The following is a 22,972-nucleotide window of genomic DNA, read 5'->3' as shown; positions in this document are numbered from 1 at the left end:
GCTTGGTGACTGAAATTCACAACAAAATCAGATCAGTAGGCCCTTTTCAATAAAAACACAAAGATTCCAATTTAAAATAGATATTGTTGTCATCAATAAATCAAATAGATAATTTATCAAATTGTAGTCCAAAATAAAACGGGAGATTGGAATTAAGAAACATATTAAGAGAGCATGGTTGAGTTGCTGTTTAGTCCTACCTTTCACGCGGGACCAGACCAGATGTCAGAATAAAATCAGAAAGCGTAAAATTCCGATTTCCCTGTACAAGCTCGATACAGCGGCCACGTAGTGCCGTAGTGTCCGGGAGGAGGAGTTTATTAATCCGCCACCGACCCCCGGCAAGCAGACTTGACAGACGTATGTTCGGTCTGCTGACTAGAAGGTACCGAGGTGCAGTACTGCATGCAATACTTGCTGTGTATTGATTTGTTTCTTTGCCTCTTTTTGCACTAGAATCGCCTGTGTCACCAGTAATCTAGGTCTTAGAAATATTAAATCCATCAAGACGATCATGTCCGCCGAATTACCGAACGTTGTTTTTGTTTTGGGAGGACCTGGAGCTGGCAAAGGGACACAGTGTGCTAAGATAGTTGAGGTGAGCTTGTGTGCCAACCTTGCGATTGAGGTTTCTAAAATTGACCCATTTAAATTTATTGCAGAAATTCCAGTATGTTCATCTGTCAGCTGGAGACTTGCTTCGTGAAGAACGAAACACTGAAGGATCAGCTTACGGAGAACTAATTGAGAGTCATATTCGTAATGGAACTATTGTCCCAGTTGAAATAACTTGCAGCCTATTGGCCACTGTAAGTTAATCTTTTAAAATCCTCTCTTTTGTTACAAGTAACAACAGCGTGTGCTCTTATTATCCCATAATACAGGCAATGAAGAAGAGTGGCAACAATAAATTTTTGATTGATGGCTTCCCAAGGAACAAGGACAATTTAGATGGCTGGCAGAAGGAAATGGGAGACAAGACAAATGTGCTATTTGTCTTGTTCTTTGACTGCTCCCAAGAAGTATGTTTTGTTTGTTTATAGGCTAATTCATAGACTCAAGAACATTAACTTATTCACTTGTGTTATATGATCATTTCCAATCAGGCGTGTATGGAGCGTTGCCTTCAACGAGGTGCCGCCGGAAGTGGTCGTTCGGATGACAACGAGGAAAGTCTAAAGAAGCGGTTTCAGACATACGTCAAAGACACTATGGCAATCATTGAGCATTACGATGCTCTGGGTCTAGTCAGAAAAATTGATGCGTCCCAATCTCCCGACCAAGTATTTGAGGATGTAACAAAAGCGTTTGAGTAGTTGTTAATCTCAAATGAAGACGACTTCCACTGGTTTCCAATAACTTCATTCTAAACTCCTTTTTTTTTAAATTATTGGGTCGTTTGGTTGTCAATCGTGTTTTTTGGTTTGTTTATTAACAATCTAAATGAGGAGAGAAAGTGCACCTAATCAGCAGCAAAGTGTATCCTTTTGTGGTTTCAATTTCTTTTCTTCATTGATGGAAACTTTATACAGTACATATTATATATTCAGTTCTAAACCCAAACAAGCGGTTGTATTACACCATTTTCTTTTACCGTTCAAAAAAGAATGTGAAATACAAACAGAAGGAAACCTTTATTGATGGTACGTTGAGAGAACAGTAGACAGATGGCGTCGTTATCTGAAACCCGAGTCCTCCGCTCCCGCATTCTTTGGGGTATGTGCATTGGACTTTCACAGTTTCAAAGTGAGATCTGAAGCGGACCGCACGAGACGCTGGTGTGTCTGGCGCTCTCACTCACCGACATGTCTTACAAAGTGAGTAGGTGTGTTTGTGTCTGTGCTTCCATTGCCTTTTATGTCAAAAAATGTCTAATGCCAATTTTCGTGATGTAGAAGGAATCGCTCAGCGACGTCCGCCTGCACGCAGCTGCACGCCAAGGAAATGTGATGGCCATGCGACACTTGCTCGATTCGGGAAAAGTTCACATCGACTCGCACGACAAGGTAAAAATAATTTTGAAGCTCTGCGATGCTGTGACGTTCACACCCGCTATCTTGTGTCTGTTAAACAGTTCTTGTTAGTGTACAGTATCTCCACATGCGATATTTCTATTAATAACTACCGCACTTGAACCCTCTGTTTCTTCAAGCATTCGGTTCAAATGTTTACAGTTTGAAGTGCCGAATACGGCCACCCGTCAAAGCCTTACAAGCTCATTAGTGGAGAGCGGATACGTACACTTTAGAACGGAAACGTGCCTTCGCATAAATAATATCGGGACCCGATTCTATACTGTAGAAGCCATTTAAAATTCTTAAGAAAAGAAAAGTTTGTTACAGGTGATCTACTAGAAAAAAGAAAAAGGGCTACTTATTGCACCGTAGAATTGTACGTGATGCTATTTGTATTTTAATAATATCGTTAGAGGGGGGGGGATAGAATACAAATTCCCTTTTTTTTGTTACATTAGTGCAGCCACCGCCATTTCCGGCTGTCTCATTATTTGACCTAGCTAAATGTTGTACAGTTGTTGTGGTCAAAACTGGCCACGCATTTTTTTCCGATTGAACGACGCCACCCACACTATTTTACGACGTTAGTTGCTCTTTTTTTTATTTCTTTAAAAAAGAAATTCCCGTGTCTGATCACCGGTTGTTTGTTGTTCCACCATTGGACCCCTTAACTATGGGATTTTTTCTTCTTGTTATCTCTTTCTTGTGTGTACTCTCGTTGTGTCAGGAAGGAACAACTCCTTTAATGATGGCCGCTGCCGCCGGTCACGTTGAATGCTGTCGAGAGCTCATTAGACAGGGTGCTGACCCCACTTTGCGCCGAAAGGTTGGTCTATAATTCACACTTGTTTGTGGACGTTCAGTCTATATAATTCAGCTTCTCATTATACATTCAGACGTCAGGAGCCAGTCCCTTATTTTTGGCCGCCCAGGGAGGTTTCAACGATATCGTCAGTCTACTCCTCCGGGCTGGGGCTCCAGTGGATGCTCAATGCAAGGTAAACGTGAGCTTGAGAAAAAATAAACTACACTGAGACACACATCCTAATCTTGAAAAGCCGTTATCGGGATGATGGATGACACAAGGACGGCGGAACAGCTCTAATGGTCGCTTCACAACAAGGCTACGCCGATGTTTGCCTCGAGCTGATAAGCACCGGTGCCGACGTCCACCTACAAATGAAGGTAAATGCAACTCTCTGCTGATGTCCCCATCTAGAATAATAAAGTGACACAAAAATTTACCAGCCGTAAATGGCTGGTAGTGAGAAATTAAAGTGACAACAGAATCAATATTCTTTGCCTACCTACCCGTATACTCCGCCCGAAGGGGAATGACGTCATAACCTTGGTCTTTCAGAGAGAACACGTAGTACCATTCACTAAAGCTCTCCTTCCTTGTTTCGTGAGTGCTTTACGCGAGCTCTCTCTGCCAAAGCTACTTCAAACAAATGAAGAAGGAGACAAAAACCAACAATCATTTCCTTTTTTGAAAGTTGAGAAACGAATCAAAAAGACTAAAAGAGACTAACGTTACGTGGGGAAGGCCTTGCGTGTTTTACGCGCAAGTGCCTATGACGTCAATACAGTGGCCACCACCACCACACGATTCGTGACAATAAAGAAAAAAAACCCAGTGGGAAATTTTTGGATTATTCATTGTCTTGCTTGTTTCATTTGCGGTTAATTTATTGGCTCGGCTCACACACTGTAGCAAATGAGTCTGAATCGTGTTTCATTTTGATTTGCAGGATGGAGCTACTTCGCTGTTTCTGGCGGCCCAGAACGGACACGCCAAAATCGTAGCTCTGCTCTTATCCACTGCTGCAGATAAAGACAGCTCCGCATTATTGGTCGAGGAGATGATCAATAGCCGACGGTTGGACGGAGCCACGCCGTTATGGATGGCTGCACAAATGGGCTTCGATTATGTGGTTCGGCTCTTGCTGAGAGCCGGAGCAAATCCTAACATCATTAGAAACGTAAACAAGATTCGCCGATCGATCCTTTTGGTTGACAATCAACGCCTTTTTGTTTTTGTTTTGTACCAGGATGGAGTATCGCCGCTTTTGAAAGCCAGCCAAAAGGGTCATGTCGATGCTGTTAGAGAGTTATTGCAATCTAATCCGTCTTTGGGATTGAGCCAGGTTTATTTGAAAAATAATTCTAGCTCCGGTCACGTTTGCAGGATCTAATGAAATTGTTGTACAGAATGGAGACAGTCCACTTTACGCCGCTGTATTGAGGAGAGACGTGCCAATCGTTCGAATTCTTTTAAGGGCCGGTGCCGATGCACACTTACCGACCACTACTCGATCGTTACTCAGTCCAAAAGCGCTGGCCGAGAAACTTCGTTTCTGGGAAATAACACAATTGTTTGACACAACGGAATCGGCTAAAGGTTCCAGTTCGCCATCGCCGACAATGTAAAAATCTAATCTTGTTATCTATAAATAAAACAATTCCGAAATTTTGAATTTCTTTATTGTGGTTAGTATATAATAACATATAGCGCCCAACGTGTACACTTTATGGCAAACGAGAAAAGAAGGAAATGTTTTTTGAGACCAGAACCAGCGAATGTAGACAAAATATTTGTTTGAAACACGCAATTAAAACAAACGAAAAGAAGGGAGAACCAAGTCAAATTCGAGGGAGGATCACGATACCGTATTATATGTATAGTAGAAGTTGAATGATTGATTCATTGAATAATCGTCGTTTCGGCGTGCACCTTCGTTGGGCAACAACAAATGACTTGATCTAAGGTTGGCCGATAGAAACCGATTCAGCATTTTACAGGTCCGGAACAGAATGATCCATCGCTTTCTTCAAAAGACTGTTGGACATGCTGAGAGAAAGAAAAAGTTACGATCGAATTCCAACTTCTTCTCGAGTTGAATTAAGGAATAAAACATTACTTTTTAATCATATGCTCGTAGAGGAACTTTGGCATAACTGTGAGGGTGACGCAAGCACCAGCACCTTCCATAATTCGACCAATTTCTTTGTCCTTTAATCCGACCACATTTTGGCCATTGACTTCGAGTAGATTGTGATCAGTCAGAAGGCCGTTGCGAGCAGCTGAAGAATCCTTCACCAAACTGGTAATGCAACCTTCCTTGTATGTGAAGCCTACGTGATTGAAGCTATCTTTGTGCAAAGTGATGCTCCTTTCAAATGGCCTGCAGAGATTCAATAATGTTTAGCCTATCATTCAAACACTAAATCAATCGAATTAGGGGTTTACCTGTCTCGTACGGCTACGTGAATACTGTTTACGCCAGCTTTTTTGAAAATATTATGAACTTTGTCCATGGAGTATCCTGCGACATTTTCTCCGTTAATCTGGAGAATTTGATCACCAAAACGTAGACCGGCCAGGGCAGCAGGAGATCCAGACTGTACCAAACTTACAAAAATACCCTTTGAAACTGCCTGGAATATACAAATTTTAAATGTTGTGCTGTCCATTTTTGTTGTTTAATATTTGTTCATCTATACCTGGCAGCGAACTCCTATTTTGCCATCACTTCCTTTACACAACACCAACTCTCTAATTCCATGAGTCACCTGGCCACGGGCTAGTCCCAAACTCTGGCCTGACAGTGGAGCTACCATTCCGAATGAAGACACAGGGGCCACAGAATTGCTTGTAACTGCCACAGTCGTCACCTGATTGGAATAAAATCGAAATTAAGATTTTTTTTCATGTAGGTTTTCTGTGATGAAATAATTACAGATTGAGCTGGGAAAAGAGCCACTTGGTTGGCAGAAAGCATTTCTGATGTGATTTCCATCCCCATGAAATCGTTAAGAGAAGGGTACAGTATAGCATTCTCATTATGCATTGCATGGCTTTGAGGAGGATGTACCCCGTACACAGGACCAGGGGCCACAGTTTTATGATGTTCCTTGATTTGGGCCTGAGAAATAAGAAATGTTTATGTTACATAATTTCCAAGATGAACACTCTCGTTAATCACATTTGAATGCTCGAACAGTCTGTTCTTTGTTCTCACAAAAAAAAAAGACCAGCATGCCAAAATAAATCAATAAAACTCGTGTAAGTTTAAAAAGTTGATATTGAAATTACTTTGATCATTTTATCGGCCTCCATGTCCTCGAGAGAAGGGTAGAGAGACATGATGATGAATAACTATTGATTTTTCACACTGAAACAAAGACAAATTCTCCACGCCGTTGATCGACACACACTGACAAGAAATAAACAATCCGGAAGCTTAATAAGAAACGCCTTGCACGCCAGTAGCTTTTCAAAGAATGAGTCACTCAAGGTTTCAACACGTTCCAAATCCGGGACTTGTCTGTGGGCATTGGGCAATCACACAAGATAGCAGATGACGCTAAAGGCTACATACGCACAAAGTCAAATAATCGATTTACTCTTTTGCTCGATTAATTCGAAATAGGACCGCGAATTTTTGAAACAATGTTCTTCTTTTACGCCAGCAGTTCCTAAAAATAATACAAAACAGTTACAGTTTTCACGTTATTTGACACTGGTTCCTGGCTGAAAGTTTCCCCCTTAGGTCTTACATCTATTTTTAAAAAATAACTTTGTGGAGGTGCGGTGAAGGTTGGTTAAGGTCGTAGACTTCTTCAGCTGTTTTCTAATTTTACAAAACGGTTTTCAACCACCGAAAAGAAAATGTTATCCTGGAAACTTGAGTAGATTCTTTTAGACTTTAATTAGAAATCTAAAATAATTTTCTGATAGACTATGGGCCTGTTTTTTAGTCGGCAAATGTGTAATTTCGGTAAATTAACAGTGAACTGGAACTGGAACAAACGATTACTGCTTCACGATTTTAGAGTACGATGACACAGAATACTGGGATGAACGTACAAGAGCGTGAGATGTGGGTCTTCGTCTCAAGAGCCAGCTTGAGTGTATTTTCTGGGTTAAGGTGTGTGTTTCGGTCAGAAGACGTTGGTTTATCGGCCGTATTGGACTCCAGCGCGATGACGGACTCCCCACTTGAAATTAGCCTGAGGATCGGTCTTGACGAAGGTGTAAACGGGCCCAACTTGTCCCTTTCCGTAGGAACCACCTCCGCTGGCGGCCGCAACGTACTTGTCATCACGACGGACTCGCACCATCGGAGAAGCTGCTTTTCAAGATAAAATGTACGTTTTACATGAACTAAAGAAATTACAAAGTGCTTGACTGACTTACCTTCTTCACCATCGTCAATGATAAAGTAACGAGGAGCGGCGGTGGCAACTGCTACAAGAACGACCAAGAAAGCCCACAGAGCAATCTGGGTAAAATAAAAGTTGGGATGAATCGATGTTTGCAAACTTCATTGTTTTGGTATAGGATGTTTAGAAATAAGTTAATATATTTACAAGAAAAGTTACTTACCAACTTGATAGAAGCCATGTTGTTGTTTTTGCTGAAGCTTGGAGTGAATGAGTGAAGATACCGAAGCAAATTGCTGCTTATATACTCAACTTGTTGGCCTACTTTAGTCTTTGCTGTTATTTACTTGCGGTTCCGCACGGCCAATTCCGCATTTTATCGAGTCTTTGGGGAAAAAAAACTCAAAATCAGCCACAAACGTTTCTTACGGTTTCTTATAGCAAAATCAATACTTCGCATGTGTCTGGTGTATGAGATTGTAATAGGTGAAGTCAACGCACCCAAACAGTATTGCAATTCCTTTTTAATTGGGGTATTTCATTTTTGTACTATTTTCGATCATGAAATGGCTAAAACAGCAGACGTTATTATTAGATAACTTCAATTCGATTAAATCTAGGTTAATTAAGACCTAAAATAGAAACGAGATAATTTTGTAGTACATTTATTTATGGGAAATGGCCTTTATCGGCCCTTTGACCCCAAAAAATCCCCAGACGCTATTATTAGAAAATTACCAATTATCGGTAAATCACAATAGTTGATGCGTATTAATATTCTTATGAGAAACCTCTTTATTTATCCCTATAGGAGATTATTCAGGTGTGCCAGTGCGAAGTATAATTCTTGCCTCCCAGCAATATCGTCTACATCGTAAATTGTATAAAGGTAAGAATTAATTTGATCAGATTTGAGATCTAATATTTGGATCGAACATTTCATAAATAATGCTCGTAATATATCATATCAAATATTGATTAAACTTGAAAAATGAAATTCATTTCAGATTTTTATTGCACCGTATAACATTATATAAACAGAGAATGAAATGCCAGTCGATCAAGTTTAAATTCTCAATAGACATTTCATCACAACTCTTAACAAACCATGTAACACATCCTATTTTTCTTTTGCGCTTCAAATTCTTTTAAAATCACTCAAAAAACAAAAGGGGGAAGTGTAACATGTTATAGAAACGAGAGATGCAGCCTGTGGGTCTTCGTCAGTGTTCTCAAGAGCCAGCTCGTGAGAGATATTTAGGTTAACTGCAGAGCGTCCAGGGCGATTTAGTTTATCGGCCGTATTGGGCTCCAGCGCGGTGGCGGACTCCCCACTTGAAGTTGGCCTTAGGATCGGTCTTGACGAAGGTGTAAACGGGCCCAACTGTTCCCTTTCCGTAGTTTCCACCGCCGCTGGCGGCAGCAACGTACTTGTCATCACGGCGGACGCGCACCATCGGAGAAGCGACTATTTATTACATGAGAAATTTTCAGTTCAGACATGTTGGAATTCAATGGAATTGCATGGATTTCCTTATTACCTTCTTCACCATCGTCGATGATAAAATAACGGGGAGCAGCGTTGACTGCTGCCACCAGAACGACCAAAAAGGCCCACAGAGCGATCTGCGCAAATTTAAACATTTTACAATGTATAAATGAACAAATACAAATAATATGGAAAAGTTACTTACCATCTTGAGAGAAGCCATTGTATTGGTTGTTGGTTGTTTTTGCTGGAAACGTCGAGTGGATACTGAAATGTGGAGGCAAACGCTTGGCTTTTATACCTGGAAGGTCGTCCCACATATTCCGCACACAAACCTCATTTTCTCTCAACAGCTGAAGCAGTTGTACCCTGCAGACTTGTAATAATTTAGAAAATAATATCGTGCCTGGTCACGGAACACTTCTTTTTTTCCCATCGTGCTTACATTGTTAAACTCATCTTCTTTTGTTCCAAAATTCATTTCATTATAGGACAGCAACCTTGCCAACATGTGTGCGATGCGTGTTTTTTTTTTAAGATTTAGAATTTTGAAGGTTATATTATTTTGCACATGTTTGCTGAATATAAATAATTTTAGTCATACAAAATACAGTGGTCTAGACCTTGAAATTAATGAACGCTGTTTCTGTTAGCTAAAGTTTGATAATGTGTTCGTGACTTGGCCCAAAGCCCCAAATAGGTATCGTCAAAATTTGCCTGGTCCACTTTGTGCTAAAATTCTCCACCTATATAGTAAAATAGCTTTCCAAAAAGAGAGCCTATCGTCTATTGGATATATGTTTTACTTGAAAATAGGCTGTTGCCCTCAATTGAGAAGGTGTAGTCAAACACACACGTTGCTCATTATTTAGCCAAATGTTGTTTGGCGGAAGTGTAGAAAACACGGAAGAAATGTATGCGGGTTTAATTTAATTTCTTTCTTTTATTATCGTCATTCGCAATTACATCAAATAATATATTCAGGGTAATAAATAAAAAGGTAAAACCGAGAAATTTTTATTTGTTCCGATTCTTCTTTTTTTTCGTACCGGACCTCTTCCTCGGTAACGACGCCATTTTGGAATAAAAGAAAAAAGGTAACCTTACCTCTATTTATCGGGAAAAAAAAGGAAGGGTTATGTAAATATTTGTATACCGCAGGTGTGCGACGGGAGGGACTGGTTTGGAATGTTTTCGGAGAGGTAGAGGGAGAATCGCATCGTGTAATTATGAAAAAACACCTTCGTCTGAAAGTCTTTTGTTGTATTTTTACCTTTTAGAAAAGATAATCTACCTTTGATTGAAAAATGTTTTCCGACTTGGTCACTATTTTCTGTAATACAATTTAAGCGTCTTATTTAATTAGAATACAAAAGAATTTCGATCTCAAGTGTCTAGCCACAGTCTAGCTCAGCACGCACGAGGAGAATGAACCTGGTATGTAAAGATTTTGAATATTAAAAAATGTCTTTATTATGCGGTGCAGCGTCATACGTATTGAAAAATACTGGTAAAAACTTGACTGAATTAAAAAGATTATTGAGATTTTTTCTTGGCTTTCAATGAAGCTAAATTCGCTTGGAACAGGGTTTCGGTACCGTGTAGGTAATCGAGAGGGCCCCATACCCCGAAACATTCCGTGAATTTCAGATGGTGGAAATCGTGACGTCTCGGAGATGGAAATGTTAACACGTGATAACCGCTGTGATCTGACAGAGTCCTTAAAGTCGCCCATGTTAACCAAATCCAAGTGGTGAAAAAATGGGCATTAATCAACGAAGCGCCTACAGTAGACGGTAAAATGTTGCCAATCAAATGATCTAACGGGTGATTGTAATAGGCAGACAAGGCGATTGGGGCCTGCCATTCGTGGTGCACCTTGTGAGTCCACTTGTACAGCAGTCGGTGATGAAACATTCTGTAATAGAAAGAAAAGATTAAATCATAGAAAACAAATGAATTAAAATTTCAGTTTTGATACCTGTGAGTGTAATAAGCAAAGATTTCTTGGAGGACAACGAAAATGGCTAAACTGACCACCAATCGCATTAATGTCGGCAATTCTCGGATTGGTGGCGAAGTTCCTTGAAATTTCAGGACGTAATAACCGACGATGGAGAACGGAACAGCCACGAAGAATTGATTGAACAAGTTCAACGCAATTAACTGGAATAGAGGAAAATAAAATTTTATAACACCCTTTGTTTATTTTTTAATTACTAGAAATCGATACTTATTTTAGTATCAATATAAAGGTAATAAAATTTTTAGAAATCAATGAAGGCATCATGTACCGATGTGAGACGTTTCTTGTCAACGGTAACAGTTGGTTGGATTTTGTAACGATTGAGCCATTTGGGCCAGTCAGACATTTCCAAGAATAAAAGAGCCAATCCGACCGTCCAGTACAGGACAATGTTCCAACCGTTCATCCCTGTTTTTGTATCAAATTATTAGTTTTAAACTTAACAATTGTTTCGTTTAAACTTATAAAGTCAAATACCGTAGACGTAGAGCTTGAAACCGTCATCTCCAATCCAATCGAGAGTTTGATCCCATAAATGTTGCACCTGCATTCCAATGTCGTCCCATCCAGACTTCAGGTAATGCCTAACAGATGGCCATCAAGACGTGACAAAAATGTTAGCACAGCTAATCAGTCAAATCACGACACCTCACGCCACACGCAACAACATTTGCGGCCTACACAGCCCTCAAATAAGTGATCAAAGTAGACAAACAAATGTTAGACAACGACAACGATTATTAACAGCTTACCACGAAGATGACAGACTGGTGCACACCAGAAGAACCGTAATGACACTGTATGTAAATAACCACTTGTCACCACTGGACTTGGATAGAGGCTGACCGGTTTTCATTCTGCCTATATGTGCTGTGTTAGAATCCTGAAAACTGACCAACACAACTGGAACACCTGAGTGCGACTGAAGCCAAGACTCGAACCAGGGGCTGCGTCTTGGGCAAGTTTCCTTCCCTTGTACGCTTTTTAAAATCCCCAAACTACCCCGGGGCAACAATCAGCCCTGCCGTAAATGTCGCCATAAAACATAACGGTACAGTGAGTATCCTTGTGGGGGTAGCATACTACTTTAATACCTGCTGTATTCCCCAACAGGAATTGGGGTCAAAGTGGAAAACTCTGGCGCGTTACCTGTTGCATCTTCGTTATTTTATTTCCTGGATTTTTCTTTCAATATTGCTGGCATCGTTGTATACCAATTGATATGCCGATTGATTGAAAAAACAAATAGAGAATTGAAATAAAATTTGGTGGAATGTTTTTCACTTGACTTTAGAAAATATCAGTTGAAATGGGAGCGTTGAAAAAGTGACAAGAGCTCGTTGTTCCAGCCTGAAAACTTTCTTAATGATGTGTTGTCGTGAAGAAAAGGGTCGACCATTGGAACAAGATAACCTGAAAGATAACGATTTATAGAGGATGAATAACCGTTTGCGATTATTATTGTAGAAATTCCGGGACATTCGAAGACAACAGGAAATGCGTTTTCACTTTGAATTTTACGGAGTTATATGGTCTTCAATATCTTTGCTGTGTTTGTGATCAGTTGCTAGGCACCTGCAAATATCTTGTTGGAAATGGAACTCTTGTTGGCGGTGTCGACCGTTCAACTTCCAAGATTGAGATAAGAGATGACACCTTTGTTGTTGCTAGTTCGTCCTTATATTTCACACTGCCGTATAATACAGCATTTTGGTATTTCAATAGTTGGTTTAGGGTTGAGTAGGGTAGGGAACAATAGATTGAATGGGAAGAGAGGGTAAAATCGGGGCCCTCTGTTGAGGTCCCTACAAATTACACAGAATTAACAGTAGCAATAATGTCGATCACTGTTGGGATGCAATAAATTCCCAACACACTCCCCAGTAGAGCCCGTTCAATTGGCTCGACATCCTGATCGACTTGATATCCGTTGGATTAGAGATCTGAGAATGCGGTTGAAGAAGGATGGCCGGATGGCCTGGATTACGAGGAGCTGTTTCGTTGACTGGCTACGGATTCAGTTAATTGTCCATTCCATTTGATTCCGATTGAGAGTTGGCTGACTCTTTGGAAGTTTGCCACCAGGATCCCATACCGATTGGTGTGTGTTGGAATCTTCTTCAATGTCCTTTAACACAAGAATATTTTTTAGAAGATGTGAAACGATTTTGTTTGGTACCTGGGTTAACGAATAAGAGAACAGCAACTGGTTGATGAGATGTTCTTCTATACTTGGTAACCTTGAGATGCGTTTAGGAGCTGGTTTTACTGGCTCCAAGCGCTTCCGTTTCATTGAGTTTTGTTGATTGGCCAATTCCGGAAGAATTGCTGCTTGACTGCACGGCGATCTGAACTTCGGAATGATTTCTTGGTTGCTTTCTACGTTTGTTGAATTGACAAATGCAGCGGCTTCTTGAGGATTTTCTTTCGAAGCTTCCTGGATTTCTGGCGACGATGATAAATTTCCAGAAGAAGAGAAGTTGGTTTGTTTAAGTTGACTCGGAAAAGAGTTAAGTGTTTCCAGCGATGCAGCTGGCCTTCCCGAGGGGAAAAAAAGAAAGGTAGGAATATCCTTTTCTTTGGAGCCGGCTGGCGGAATCCTAATAATTGAATCTTTAGTTTTTAGACAATTGAATGTGTCAGGAACTTCTGCTTGATAAGTAGGAGTTTCTTGATGACTAAGAGAGTGAGGAGCTTCTGCCGGATTGGCTGGAGCTTTTTGAAGATTGAGAGTACCAGGAGCTTCTGCCGGAGTAGCTGGAGCTTCTAGAATAATGAGAGGACGAGGAGCTTCTGCCGGAGTAGCTGGAGCTTCTTGAATAATGAGTGTGCAAGCAGTTTTTTCGTTGCTAGAGGAGCTCAAGAGATTTTTGGACTCCACTGCATCTACACCATCTAAGTTTGCAAATTTGAGGTTAGTTGCTTTCAGCTCGTCTTCAAACCTTTTTTCGTCTTTGTTTCCACTGGATTTGACCGGAATATCTGAGATTGATAGCCCTTTTTTTGGTCGTTGTTGGAGACTGGCTGTTCCAGGCTCCTTTTCCATCGGGACTTCTTTTGACTGGGCTGATTTGACGTTTTGGTCGCTGTAGCAACTTTTCGCGTTCGATGATGGGATTTTTTCTGCTCCTTCCAGATTTGCTGAGTTTTCTAACTTTGAAACAAAGGAATTATTTTCTTTTATTTCGTTCCTTTCAAACCTTTTTTTGTCGGGATATCCGTCTGGCCCATCCGGAGAATCCGAGAGTGAGTCTCCTTTTTTCGGTGGGTGAGGGAGACTGGCCGTTCCAGTCTCTTTTTCTTCCGTCTGGATATTTTCTTTTGACTGGTATGAAGGGGTGTTTTGAAAACTACAGCTTGTTGTCGTAAGCGACGACACTTCTAGTGGAGTTGGGTTTGGCACTAATACTGCTGCAAATTGAGATGTTGAGAGGGTTTTGAGAATTGACTCTATTACTGGATTTGTTTGAGAAGCTGGCTCCTGAGAAGCTGTTGGTGATAAGTTGACATCTCCTGGAGCGACGGGCACTGAAAAGGCTGTTGAGATGGCTGCGATCACCTGACTGATTATGTCCCGATTGAGTTGTGCTTGGGTTGCTGCCTGGTTTGCTGCCTGGGTTGCTGCCTGATGTTGGAGAATTTGGAGCATTCTTTCTCTGTCCTTCTCCCATTCTTCGTCATCTGCTTCCTTTTCGAGTTTGTCTAACCATTCTCTTCGTTTTTTCTTTAAGATGTGAATTTTGGCGACAATAACATCGTCCATTGTTTGGTACATGGTGTCGATGTCTGCATTGATCTCTTCTTGGTCTTCGCCTTCTTTGTACATTTCAGCCTGGACCCTTTTTGAGAATATCTCATAAGTTTTGTAGAATCCATCTAGCTTTTTTTCTAATTTTTCGACTTCGATAAACGCTTCCAACGTCATTTCTGTTGATTTGTACGTTTCGACGAGGTTAATGATACGGGTGATATGCTTTTTAATTAAAGTTCTTGCGTAATTTGGAGCCATTGTGAGTTGGAGGTGGCTCCTAAGGAGCTGCTGAGAGTACGAAAAGAAGATAATTAGTTTAAATTAATGTTTTGATTAAGTTGATTAGCCTTTTTGTTTGTTGTTCTGCTCGGTCTTCGGAGATTCGTGGTGCCGAATTAAATTCTGCTGTCTTTTCCACTTTCTTTGAATTCCTTTATGTGAAGATATCTGCAAAAACTGAATGATTTTGGAGCTAGGGTAATTTTCTAGCTCCTTACAATCCCACAAACGGCATAATAACAATTTTTAGGAAAGAGAATTTAAAGAGTTTTTGCCGCAAGACGGCGGTTTCTAATTCCCAATTTTGTGCTCAGAGGGCGCTTTGTGCCTTCTCAGAAAAAGAGAAAGATTTCCCTTTAAGCAAACAAAAAATGCAAGAGCGTAAGAGCGCGAGATTTGTTTCGAAATGGCGGAAGGCCTTTGTAAATAGAGAGAGAGAAAAAAAATTCAAGTTTTAATCACCCTAAGGCGCACACGAGGCGAACGCGTTGAAAGGGTAGAGAATTTTCCCGCGTTTTTTCCAGTTTAAAGGGGAAACCGGCCTAGCCCCCCAAAAAAGAGAATATTTTTCTGTCGTATTTAGAGAGATCGTTGTGCCTTCTGAGACAGAGAGAGATTTACCCAAATGATTGAATAACAAACAATGCAAATTAATTCAAAAAATGAGAGAGATTTGTTTTCGGGAAATGGTCTAAGGCCATAGCAAAGAGAGCGATAATTTATTTAAGTCTTTTCACCCTGGGGCTCACACGAGGCGAACTCATTGAAGGGTTAGAGAAGTTCCCGCGTTTTCCCAATCTAAGAGGTAGGGAAGCAAGCCCCCCCAAAAAAAAATTCTTGAAAGGAAAGAGATTCCCGCGTTATCCCATTTTTAAAGAACGGGCAGTGAACCCAATCAGCTGAGATTCGTTTTTACAATGCCGGGAGGCGTATCAAGAGATAGAGAGGGAATTTAACCTAAGGCTCACACGAGGTGAACACGTTAAAGAGGTAGGGAAGTTCCCAAGTTTGCCCAATCTTAGATATTGGAAAGCAATATCCCCCCAAAAAAAAAAATTTGTTGAAAGGGAAGAGAGAATAATCAACTTAGGCGATGATAATTTACGTGACAAAAAAAGAAATCCCCCTTCAAAAATGATTTAGGAATCCTATTTTAATTTTAAGAAACTTTGAGGAAATATTTTAGCTTTAATTCAAGAGAGAGAAGAAAAATAATTTACTGTTTAGAGGGATCTATTTGCTTACTAGACCCCTGAGAACAAGTTAAACTCAGAGAGAGAGAAAAAGATTCTAATAAATGACTGACCTGCCATAATTAAACACAATTTTCTTTGATAAATGGCGGCAATGATTAAGCAAAAGGAGATAACGAGAGAAAGATTTGAGTGTGATAGAGCGAAACTAACTTAACACTGGTTGGAGAAAACTCCGGTTCGAAGGACCATGTTGGAAATGGAACTCTTGTTGGCGGTGTCGACCGTTCAACTTCCAAGATTGAGATAAGAGATGACACCTTTGTTGTTGCTAGTTCGTCCTTATATTTCACACTGCCGTATAATACAGCATTTTGGTATTTCAATAGTTGGTTTAGGGTTGAGTAGGGTAGGGAACAATAGATTGAATGGGAAGAGAGGGTAAAATCGGGGCCCTCTGTTGAGGTCCCTACAAATTACACAGAATTAACAGTAGCAATAATGTCGATCACTGTTGGGATGCAATAAATTCCCAACATATCTGGCAAGTACTAGCCTACAACTCTATATCTTGTTTAATATTTGACCGGCGAAAATGCAAGTCAATCTATCTTTTCTCTGGGCGTTGCCGACTCCCGAAGTCGGCGGGAAATATCCAAACGAGTCAAATATTCAACACGAATAATATACCGACCAGAATTAGATGTCTAACAGTAACACGACTAGCGAGTTTTCATCTACCAAATTTGATCCATTGGGGAATTTCCCGCCGATTTCTCGGTACCGCCCCTCTCCACAGCGGATGACTTGCATTTTCTCAAATCTAATATCCGCAAATCTCAGAAGACTATAACTTTATATTTTAACATTTTTTTAAAAGAAAGACAATGTTAAACATTCAAATATTTTGAATAGTTCAACGAGTAAGTGGAATAGGATCCGCCATCGCACCTGTCGTGGCAGTATGGAATGACGTTACATTCTACCAAGTTAATTTGTTGTTCATGATTCGGCGCAATTCGACGTTTTCTGTTATAAACAATAGAGGGAAAAGTTCTCTTTTACGATTGTTATGGCACGTCATCAACAGATTTCTCCGATTTCCCCTCGTATAATCATCTGACAGTGTGATGGAAAAATCGAAATAAAACTGCGGTGACGCAATCACAATTCACAATGCGCGAGATCTTATAACAGTTAAATTCAGAGATGACGTTCATGGAAAAAAATGTAGTTCGTCTGTGAAGTTAATTGAAATAAATGCTTTATGATTTCTAATAAAATCGAACGGCATTATTTTGTGGATTTAATTTGTTTCGCTGTTTTATTTGACCAAATACCAAAATTTTGTGTTGTGCAATGGTGCATCATCAATTAATGATGCAACAATAAAACTTAAAACAAAGAAAAAAGAAAAACAAATTAATCCGATTTTTTCTTGGCTTTCAATGAAGCTAAATTCGCTTGGAAGAGCTTTTCGGTATCGTGCAGGTAATCGAGGGGACCCCAAACCCCGAAACAATCTGTGAATTTCTGGTGATGGAAATCGTGACGTCTTGGAAGTAGAAATGTCAACACATTGTAGCCGCTGTGATCTGACAGAGCCCTTAAAGTCGCCCATGTCAACCAAATCCAAGTGGTGAAAAAATGGGCATTGGTCAAAAAGAGGCCCACAGTAGTCGGTAAAATGTTGACAATCAGATGGTCTAACGGGTGATTATAAGAGGCGGTCAGGGCGATTGGAGCCGTCCATTCATGGTGCACCTTGTGAGTCCATTTGTACAGCAGTCGGTGATGGAAAATTCTGTCATAGAAGGAGGAGAGTTAATCGCCGAGGAAATTGAATAAAAATGCGATTTCAGTGTTTAAACCTGTGAGCGTAATAAGCAAAGATTTCTTGGAGGGGAATGATAATTGCTAAATCGACAACCAATCGCGTTGATGTCGGCAATTCACGGATTGGTGGAACACTTGCTGGAAATGTCTTGATGTAATAATACCCAAAGAGGGAGAATGGAACGGCCACGAAGAATTGGTTGAATAAGTTCAACGCAATCAACTGGAATAAATTTCATTACACCCTTCATTTCCGCACATTACTCGCACATTACTAGAATTCGATACTCATTGTCTTAAATTTTGTAAAATAAATTTTAGAATAAAAGTATCATGTACCGATGTGAAACGTTTCCTGTCAACTGTAACGGTTGGTTGGATTTTGTAACGAATGAGCCATTTGGGCCAGGCGGACATTTCCATGAATAAAAGGGCCAATCCGACCGTCCAGTACAAGACAATGTTCCAACCGTTCAACCCTGTTTTTGAAACAAAAGTTTAATAAACATATTAAAAAATTTCCGCATAAATGCCACAAAAAAGTCAAATACCATAAACGTAGAGATTAAAAGTGTCATCCCCAACCCAATCGAGAGCTTTCTCCCATAAATGTTGAATCCGTATTCCTATTCCGTCATATCCCAATTTCACGCAATGCCTAACACAGATATGGCAATTCATAAACGAACGTTAGGTAAGAAAATCATGACGTGAGCAATCAACAATGTCCGACAATTGTACACTAAAGCGATTACAGCTTACCATATAGATGGAAGTCCCACGCACATTACGAGAAGAACCGTAATGACACCGTGGGTAAATTGCAACTTATCAGCACGGAATTTCGATGGAGGATGACCGGATTTCATCCTGTCAGAGTGTAGAACCTTTTTGTGACTATGGTAACAGCTCAAATAATAAAACTCCTTCGTCGGGCTGAAGAAACAACGGAAATCTATACAGGGATATGGCTAACGTTTCCGCATATGAACGACTTCAATGTCATTGTTAGCCTTGGGGCATAGCCGGGATAACAGCAATCTTCTCTTCTTGGCTTTTAGACCATCCCTCTCACGTAACACGTAACAAGTCCTTCCCCCTTATTTTTTTTTTTATTCGTCAGCTGCCCATCTAGGCATGTGTATACATGCTCACGCTTGAATCTCTTGGCTTCCAATAAGAAGGTCCAGGAGAGTCTTATTGAGTTGATTTCAGTCTAAAAGTCATTATTTGCCGGTTTCGTGCAAATTTTTACTTTTTTCTTGGCTGTGGTAGAGGGCGACTCAGTGTAATGACGAACTATTAGATAAAATAATTCCGATCCGTTCAGCGGATGTCGAGCGCGGGACCGCGGGTGAGAAAACATCTTTGATCGTTTTTGAGCGGTTCAAATTTAGGGCGAGGGGGCTCTATCGATATCTTAATCACGAATAATTTCTATCGATGTTTTAATTATGAAATTTTTATCGATATCTTAATCACGAATAATTAGAAATTAGTGTCGTCTGCTAGGATTCGAAATAAAACGACAAAAATGTGGTCGTCGTGTTAACTCTCGTGTAGGGTCTCTTTATAGAATCGCTTAATACACATTCTTTGTTGTTTATCAGGTAAATAAAACCAAGATTACCAGCATATTGATTATGGGAGCTAAAATAAAAGAACTAGACCTGTTCCAAATTTTGAAATGTTAGTTTCTGACTTGCTATTATCATGTATCCATGGCAGTTTCTTTGCACTATGTAACCTTTTCCTTTGTGCAGATTTGAAACCTGAGCCATCCACTATAACCACCAGATTTGCAAGTTTTAATTGCTTGTGATGGACCTGTCTTCAGCAACAATCTCAGTGTCATCGCTTGAGTAATGATTTTCGTTCCATTACTTTTATAAACCTGCTAGATATTCGAATGATGCATGACTTGCATCAATGCAGTGAATTACATGTAAAACTTCAATTCTTCTCTTTAATTCAACAATTAGGGTTTTCCAAGCTGTCATGTTTTCAACTTTTCCTTAGTAACTTTAATATTGTTGTTTCATCTGCTAATATTTTTTCGTAACTGATTTCAAATTTTTTTTATTTAGGTAAACAGCATCCTGTTTGATTGGAGAAACTATACATGTCGGTCGTCGATTATATCTTCTTTCCATTTCTTTAAATGTCCTCGTGTATGCCCATGTGTGTGTGGGTATATTCACGAGGACCCCCTTTTCCCTATTATCCCGAATGTAATGGATCGATACAATTCCTCAGCGGATGGAGCACTTGCGGATGGATACCTGGCCAAATTTTCCAGGCATAAAGGTAGGACAAATGTCTTATCTATTCTTCCTTCTTGACTCATTGGTGGCGTTGATTGTAAATCGTGACGTAGTACGGAGTACGATAATTCCTGAGCTAGGCGGTTGAGTGGAACTCTTACCGTTTTTGTTCACTCAGTAAGGATTCATTAAATCTCCCATTTTTAGAACAACTGCAGATTAGGCCCTGTTTTTTTACCTCACAAATTTGTCTGTGGGTAAAAAAAACAATTTTAACTTTCACACTAATTTAACACTTTAAGCGAAGTGGGATTTTAACATTTATGGCGTCCGAGTTGTACATTTAACAATAGGTTACAAATTAATTTGAAGAAACTATTGCTTTGTTTTTTTTCTTGGCTTTCAATGAAGCTAAATTCGCTTGGAAGAGCTTTTCGGTATCGTGCAGGTAATCGAGGGGACCCCAAACCCCGAAACAATCTGTGAATTTGTGATGATGGAAATCGTGACGTCTCGGAAGTAGAAATTTGAACACATTGTAGCCGCTGTGATCTGACAGAGCCCTTAAAGTCGCCCATGTTAACCAAATCCAAGAGGTGAAAAAGTGGGCGTTCGTGAAAGAAAGGCCCACAGTAGATGGTAAAATGTTCACAATCAGATGGTCTAACGGGTGATTGTAATAGGCGGTTAGGGCGATTGGAGCCGTCCATTCGTGGTGCACCTTGTGTGTCCACTTGTACAGCAGTCGGTGATGAAACATTCTGTAATAGAAAGAAAAGATTAAATCATAGAACACAAATGAATTAAGATTTCAGTGTTTAAACCTGTGAGCGTAATAAGCTACGATTTCTTGGATGACAACGAAAATGGCTAAACTGACCACCAATCGCATTAATGTCGGCAATTCTCGGATTGGTGGTGAAGTTCCTTGGAATTTCAGGACGTAATAACCAACGATGGTGAACGGAATGGCCACGAAGAATTGATTGAACAAGTTCAACGCAATTAGCTGGAACAAATTTGATTAAACCCTTCATTTCGGCGCATTACTAGAATTCGATACTTAGTTTCTTAATCTGTAAAATGTGAATTTAATGAATTTAATAGTCTTATACATTAATCGCTATTCTTATGTAATTTACGTATACGGATCCAAATTTGAAAACGCCCATGCGAAACTTGTGATAGTACATTGAATAATTTAATCACTGGGGCGGACACTTTTTGGATTATCTGATTTTCATTTGATTCTTTATACTTTTCCTTCTTTTCTAAATAACGCCAAAATGTAATTTGAAGGCATCATGTACCGATGTGAGACGTTTCTTGTCAACGGTAACAGTTGGTTGGATTTTGTAACGAATGAGCCATTTGGGCCAGGCGGACATTTCCAAGAATAAAAGAGCCAATCCGACCGTCCAGTACAGGACAATGTTCCAACCGTTCATCCCTGTTTTTGGTCTCAAACGTTTAGTTTTAAAATTAAAATTGTTTTGTTTAAACTTATAAAGTCAAATACCGTAAACGTAGAGCTTGAAACCGTCATCTCCAATCCAATCGAGAGTTTGTTCCCATAAATGTTGCATCCGCATTCCAATGTCGTCCCATCCAGACTTCACGTGATGCCTAACAAGTGGCATCAAACGAATGTTAGCTAATAACTTCACACGCAGCAAAGTAGACCTACAATTACAGCTTACCACAATGATGGAAGGCTGGCGCACACGACGAGAAGAACCGTAATGACACCGTACATAAGGGCCCATCTATCAGCACTGGATTTCGTTAGAGTCCAACCCATTTTCTTTATGTCTAGAAGTTAGCCAAATCTTAGCGTTAAGTCGAAACCTGCTCAACGCAAATCAAACACCTTGATGTGACCGAAGCCAAAACTAGAATCTAGGAATGTGAGAATCAGACATGTCCCTATACACTCTGAGCTTTATACATCATCGCGTTTTATAGTGACAGGAAGCCCCAAGCCCTACCCTAAATGTTTTACAATAGCCGACAATAGCTGTAAAAATATCGATGTATAATATCTCAAGTGTAAAGTCTTCTTAGATTACAGGTATTGGGGTCAAAGTGGGAAATTCTAGCGCCACCTGCAGCATCGCCGTTATTTTATATCCTGGACTTTTCGCCATACATTGGCATCGTTGTGCGTGTGCCGATCTGAACATTGAAGAAGCGCAGATTTATCTTTGATCCTTCAACTCTCTCCGTTTCGTCGCAGAAGGAATTGCACAGCACGTAAAAACAACAAAAGAGTGACACAGTTACATAATGTGTGATGTTTTTACGGTCCCTTCGAGACATTTAGACGACAGTTAAACTCAGGTCATCTCGTGTCATACACAACGTTATTCGTAACTGGAAAACAAAATAAGAAATTCTTAGAAGCTAAAAACAGATAAATTTATTTTTGACATGGTTCAAAAAGTCTGTCGCTTAACTTTAGAAAATATCGGTTGAAATAAGGGAAAAGTTGTTATTAGCTTTAAAAGTTTTCTAATAATGCGGGGTCGGGGATGAAAACGGGGTTATTGACTGTAAAGAAAACTTTCATCAAACAAAATGTCCTGAATAAAGTCATTAATATTATTACAGATCTGCATGATGAGTTCCAAACCACTTGACTATTACAACAGGAAATTCATTTTCACTTTGGATTACGACGATTATTTATAGTTTTATACTGGGTTATATGAGTTTCATAAAAATGTCCGTGGGTGTTGATCCGTTGCTAGGTAACTGCAAACATTTTTTAAAAAAGTGCTTGAGGTAATAGCCTATCCGTCATCTTTTACTTGGCGTCCCTGTCGAGGGTTTGGCAAATGAACCGCTGGCAACTTCAGGACGTTAACATTTGCAGAAAAAAAACGAGAGAAAGTTGTATTCGTGCGAGTGTTTTGAATAGTTCAACGAGTAGCTGGAAGGATCCGCCATCGCA

At 40.0% G+C, this 22,972-nt stretch overlaps 6 protein-coding genes and 2 long non-coding RNA genes across 9 annotated transcripts; 3 read left to right on the top strand and 5 right to left on the bottom strand.

The window, feature by feature from the left end:
• The first annotated feature begins 197 nt into the window (after positions 1 to 197).
• LOC124207307 (UMP-CMP kinase-like) lies at positions 198 to 1,637 on the top strand. The gene is made up of 5 exons (XM_046604702.1): positions 198 to 385; positions 457 to 598; positions 663 to 809; positions 885 to 1,022; positions 1,107 to 1,637. The coding sequence occupies exons 1-5, from the start codon at positions 363 to 365 to the stop codon at positions 1,314 to 1,316; spliced, it is 660 nt and encodes a 219-aa protein (XP_046460658.1). The 5' UTR covers positions 198 to 362; the 3' UTR covers positions 1,317 to 1,637.
• A 22-nt stretch (positions 1,638 to 1,659) lies between these two features.
• LOC124207302 (ankyrin repeat domain-containing protein 29-like) lies at positions 1,660 to 4,492 on the top strand. 2 transcript variants are annotated; one of them, XM_046604692.1, is made up of 8 exons: positions 1,660 to 1,817; positions 1,896 to 2,006; positions 2,743 to 2,841; positions 2,912 to 3,013; positions 3,102 to 3,200; positions 3,767 to 3,997; positions 4,067 to 4,162; positions 4,227 to 4,492. In XM_046604692.1, exons 1-8 carry the CDS (start codon positions 1,806 to 1,808, stop codon positions 4,443 to 4,445), a joined length of 969 nt encoding a protein of 322 aa, XP_046460648.1. In that variant the 5' UTR covers positions 1,660 to 1,805; the 3' UTR covers positions 4,446 to 4,492. The 2 variants fall into 2 exon arrangements, with proteins under 2 accessions (XP_046460648.1, XP_046460649.1); XM_046604693.1 differs by having other exon boundaries at positions 1,749 to 1,825.
• Positions 4,483 to 7,492, bottom strand: LOC124207304 (syntenin-1-like). The gene is made up of 8 exons (XM_046604698.1): positions 7,405 to 7,492; positions 7,216 to 7,300; positions 6,112 to 7,147; positions 5,756 to 5,941; positions 5,520 to 5,690; positions 5,266 to 5,453; positions 4,937 to 5,200; positions 4,483 to 4,866 (listed from the first exon to the last, which is right to left on the bottom strand). Exons 3-8 carry the CDS (start codon positions 6,160 to 6,162, stop codon positions 4,812 to 4,814), a joined length of 915 nt encoding a protein of 304 aa, XP_046460654.1. The 5' UTR covers positions 6,163 to 7,147; positions 7,216 to 7,300; positions 7,405 to 7,492; the 3' UTR covers positions 4,483 to 4,811.
• A 686-nt stretch (positions 7,493 to 8,178) lies between these two features.
• Positions 8,179 to 8,981, bottom strand: LOC124207293. The gene is made up of 3 exons (XR_006879877.1): positions 8,876 to 8,981; positions 8,723 to 8,807; positions 8,179 to 8,649 (listed from the first exon to the last, which is right to left on the bottom strand). It is a non-coding gene; the product is annotated as an uncharacterized LOC124207293 (long non-coding RNA).
• Positions 8,982 to 10,130: 1,149 nt separating this feature from the next.
• On the bottom strand, positions 10,131 to 11,712 carry LOC124207290 (fatty acid hydroxylase domain-containing protein 2-like). The gene is made up of 5 exons (XM_046604669.1): positions 11,449 to 11,712; positions 11,174 to 11,280; positions 10,965 to 11,104; positions 10,652 to 10,836; positions 10,131 to 10,588 (listed from the first exon to the last, which is right to left on the bottom strand). Exons 1-5 carry the CDS (start codon positions 11,550 to 11,552, stop codon positions 10,207 to 10,209), a joined length of 918 nt encoding a protein of 305 aa, XP_046460625.1. The 5' UTR covers positions 11,553 to 11,712; the 3' UTR covers positions 10,131 to 10,206.
• Positions 11,713 to 17,215: 5,503 nt separating this feature from the next.
• LOC124207289 (fatty acid hydroxylase domain-containing protein 2-like) lies at positions 17,216 to 18,705 on the bottom strand. The gene is made up of 5 exons (XM_046604668.1): positions 18,518 to 18,705; positions 18,307 to 18,413; positions 18,095 to 18,234; positions 17,791 to 17,978; positions 17,216 to 17,723 (listed from the first exon to the last, which is right to left on the bottom strand). The coding sequence occupies exons 1-5, from the start codon at positions 18,622 to 18,624 to the stop codon at positions 17,342 to 17,344; spliced, it is 924 nt and encodes a 307-aa protein (XP_046460624.1). The 5' UTR covers positions 18,625 to 18,705; the 3' UTR covers positions 17,216 to 17,341.
• A 563-nt stretch (positions 18,706 to 19,268) lies between these two features.
• On the top strand, positions 19,269 to 20,350 carry LOC124207292. The gene is made up of 3 exons (XR_006879876.1): positions 19,269 to 19,365; positions 19,519 to 19,617; positions 19,843 to 20,350. It is a non-coding gene; the product is annotated as an uncharacterized LOC124207292 (long non-coding RNA).
• On the bottom strand, positions 20,327 to 21,962 carry LOC124207288 (fatty acid hydroxylase domain-containing protein 2-like). Its single transcript, XM_046604667.1, has 5 exons — positions 21,720 to 21,962; positions 21,539 to 21,645; positions 21,330 to 21,469; positions 20,844 to 21,028; positions 20,327 to 20,780 (listed from the first exon to the last, which is right to left on the bottom strand). The coding sequence occupies exons 1-5, from the start codon at positions 21,818 to 21,820 to the stop codon at positions 20,381 to 20,383; spliced, it is 933 nt and encodes a 310-aa protein (XP_046460623.1). The 5' UTR covers positions 21,821 to 21,962; the 3' UTR covers positions 20,327 to 20,380.
• Between the last annotated feature and the right edge of the window lie 1,010 nt (positions 21,963 to 22,972).

The sequence above is a fragment of the Daphnia pulex genome, chromosome 11 (assembly GCF_021134715.1).
Source record: "Daphnia pulex isolate KAP4 chromosome 11, ASM2113471v1".
NCBI classification, from domain to species: Eukaryota; Metazoa; Arthropoda; class Branchiopoda; order Diplostraca; family Daphniidae; genus Daphnia; species Daphnia pulex.
Note: the sequence above shows the minus strand (reverse complement) of the source record. Positions and strands in the feature narration are given on the sequence as shown.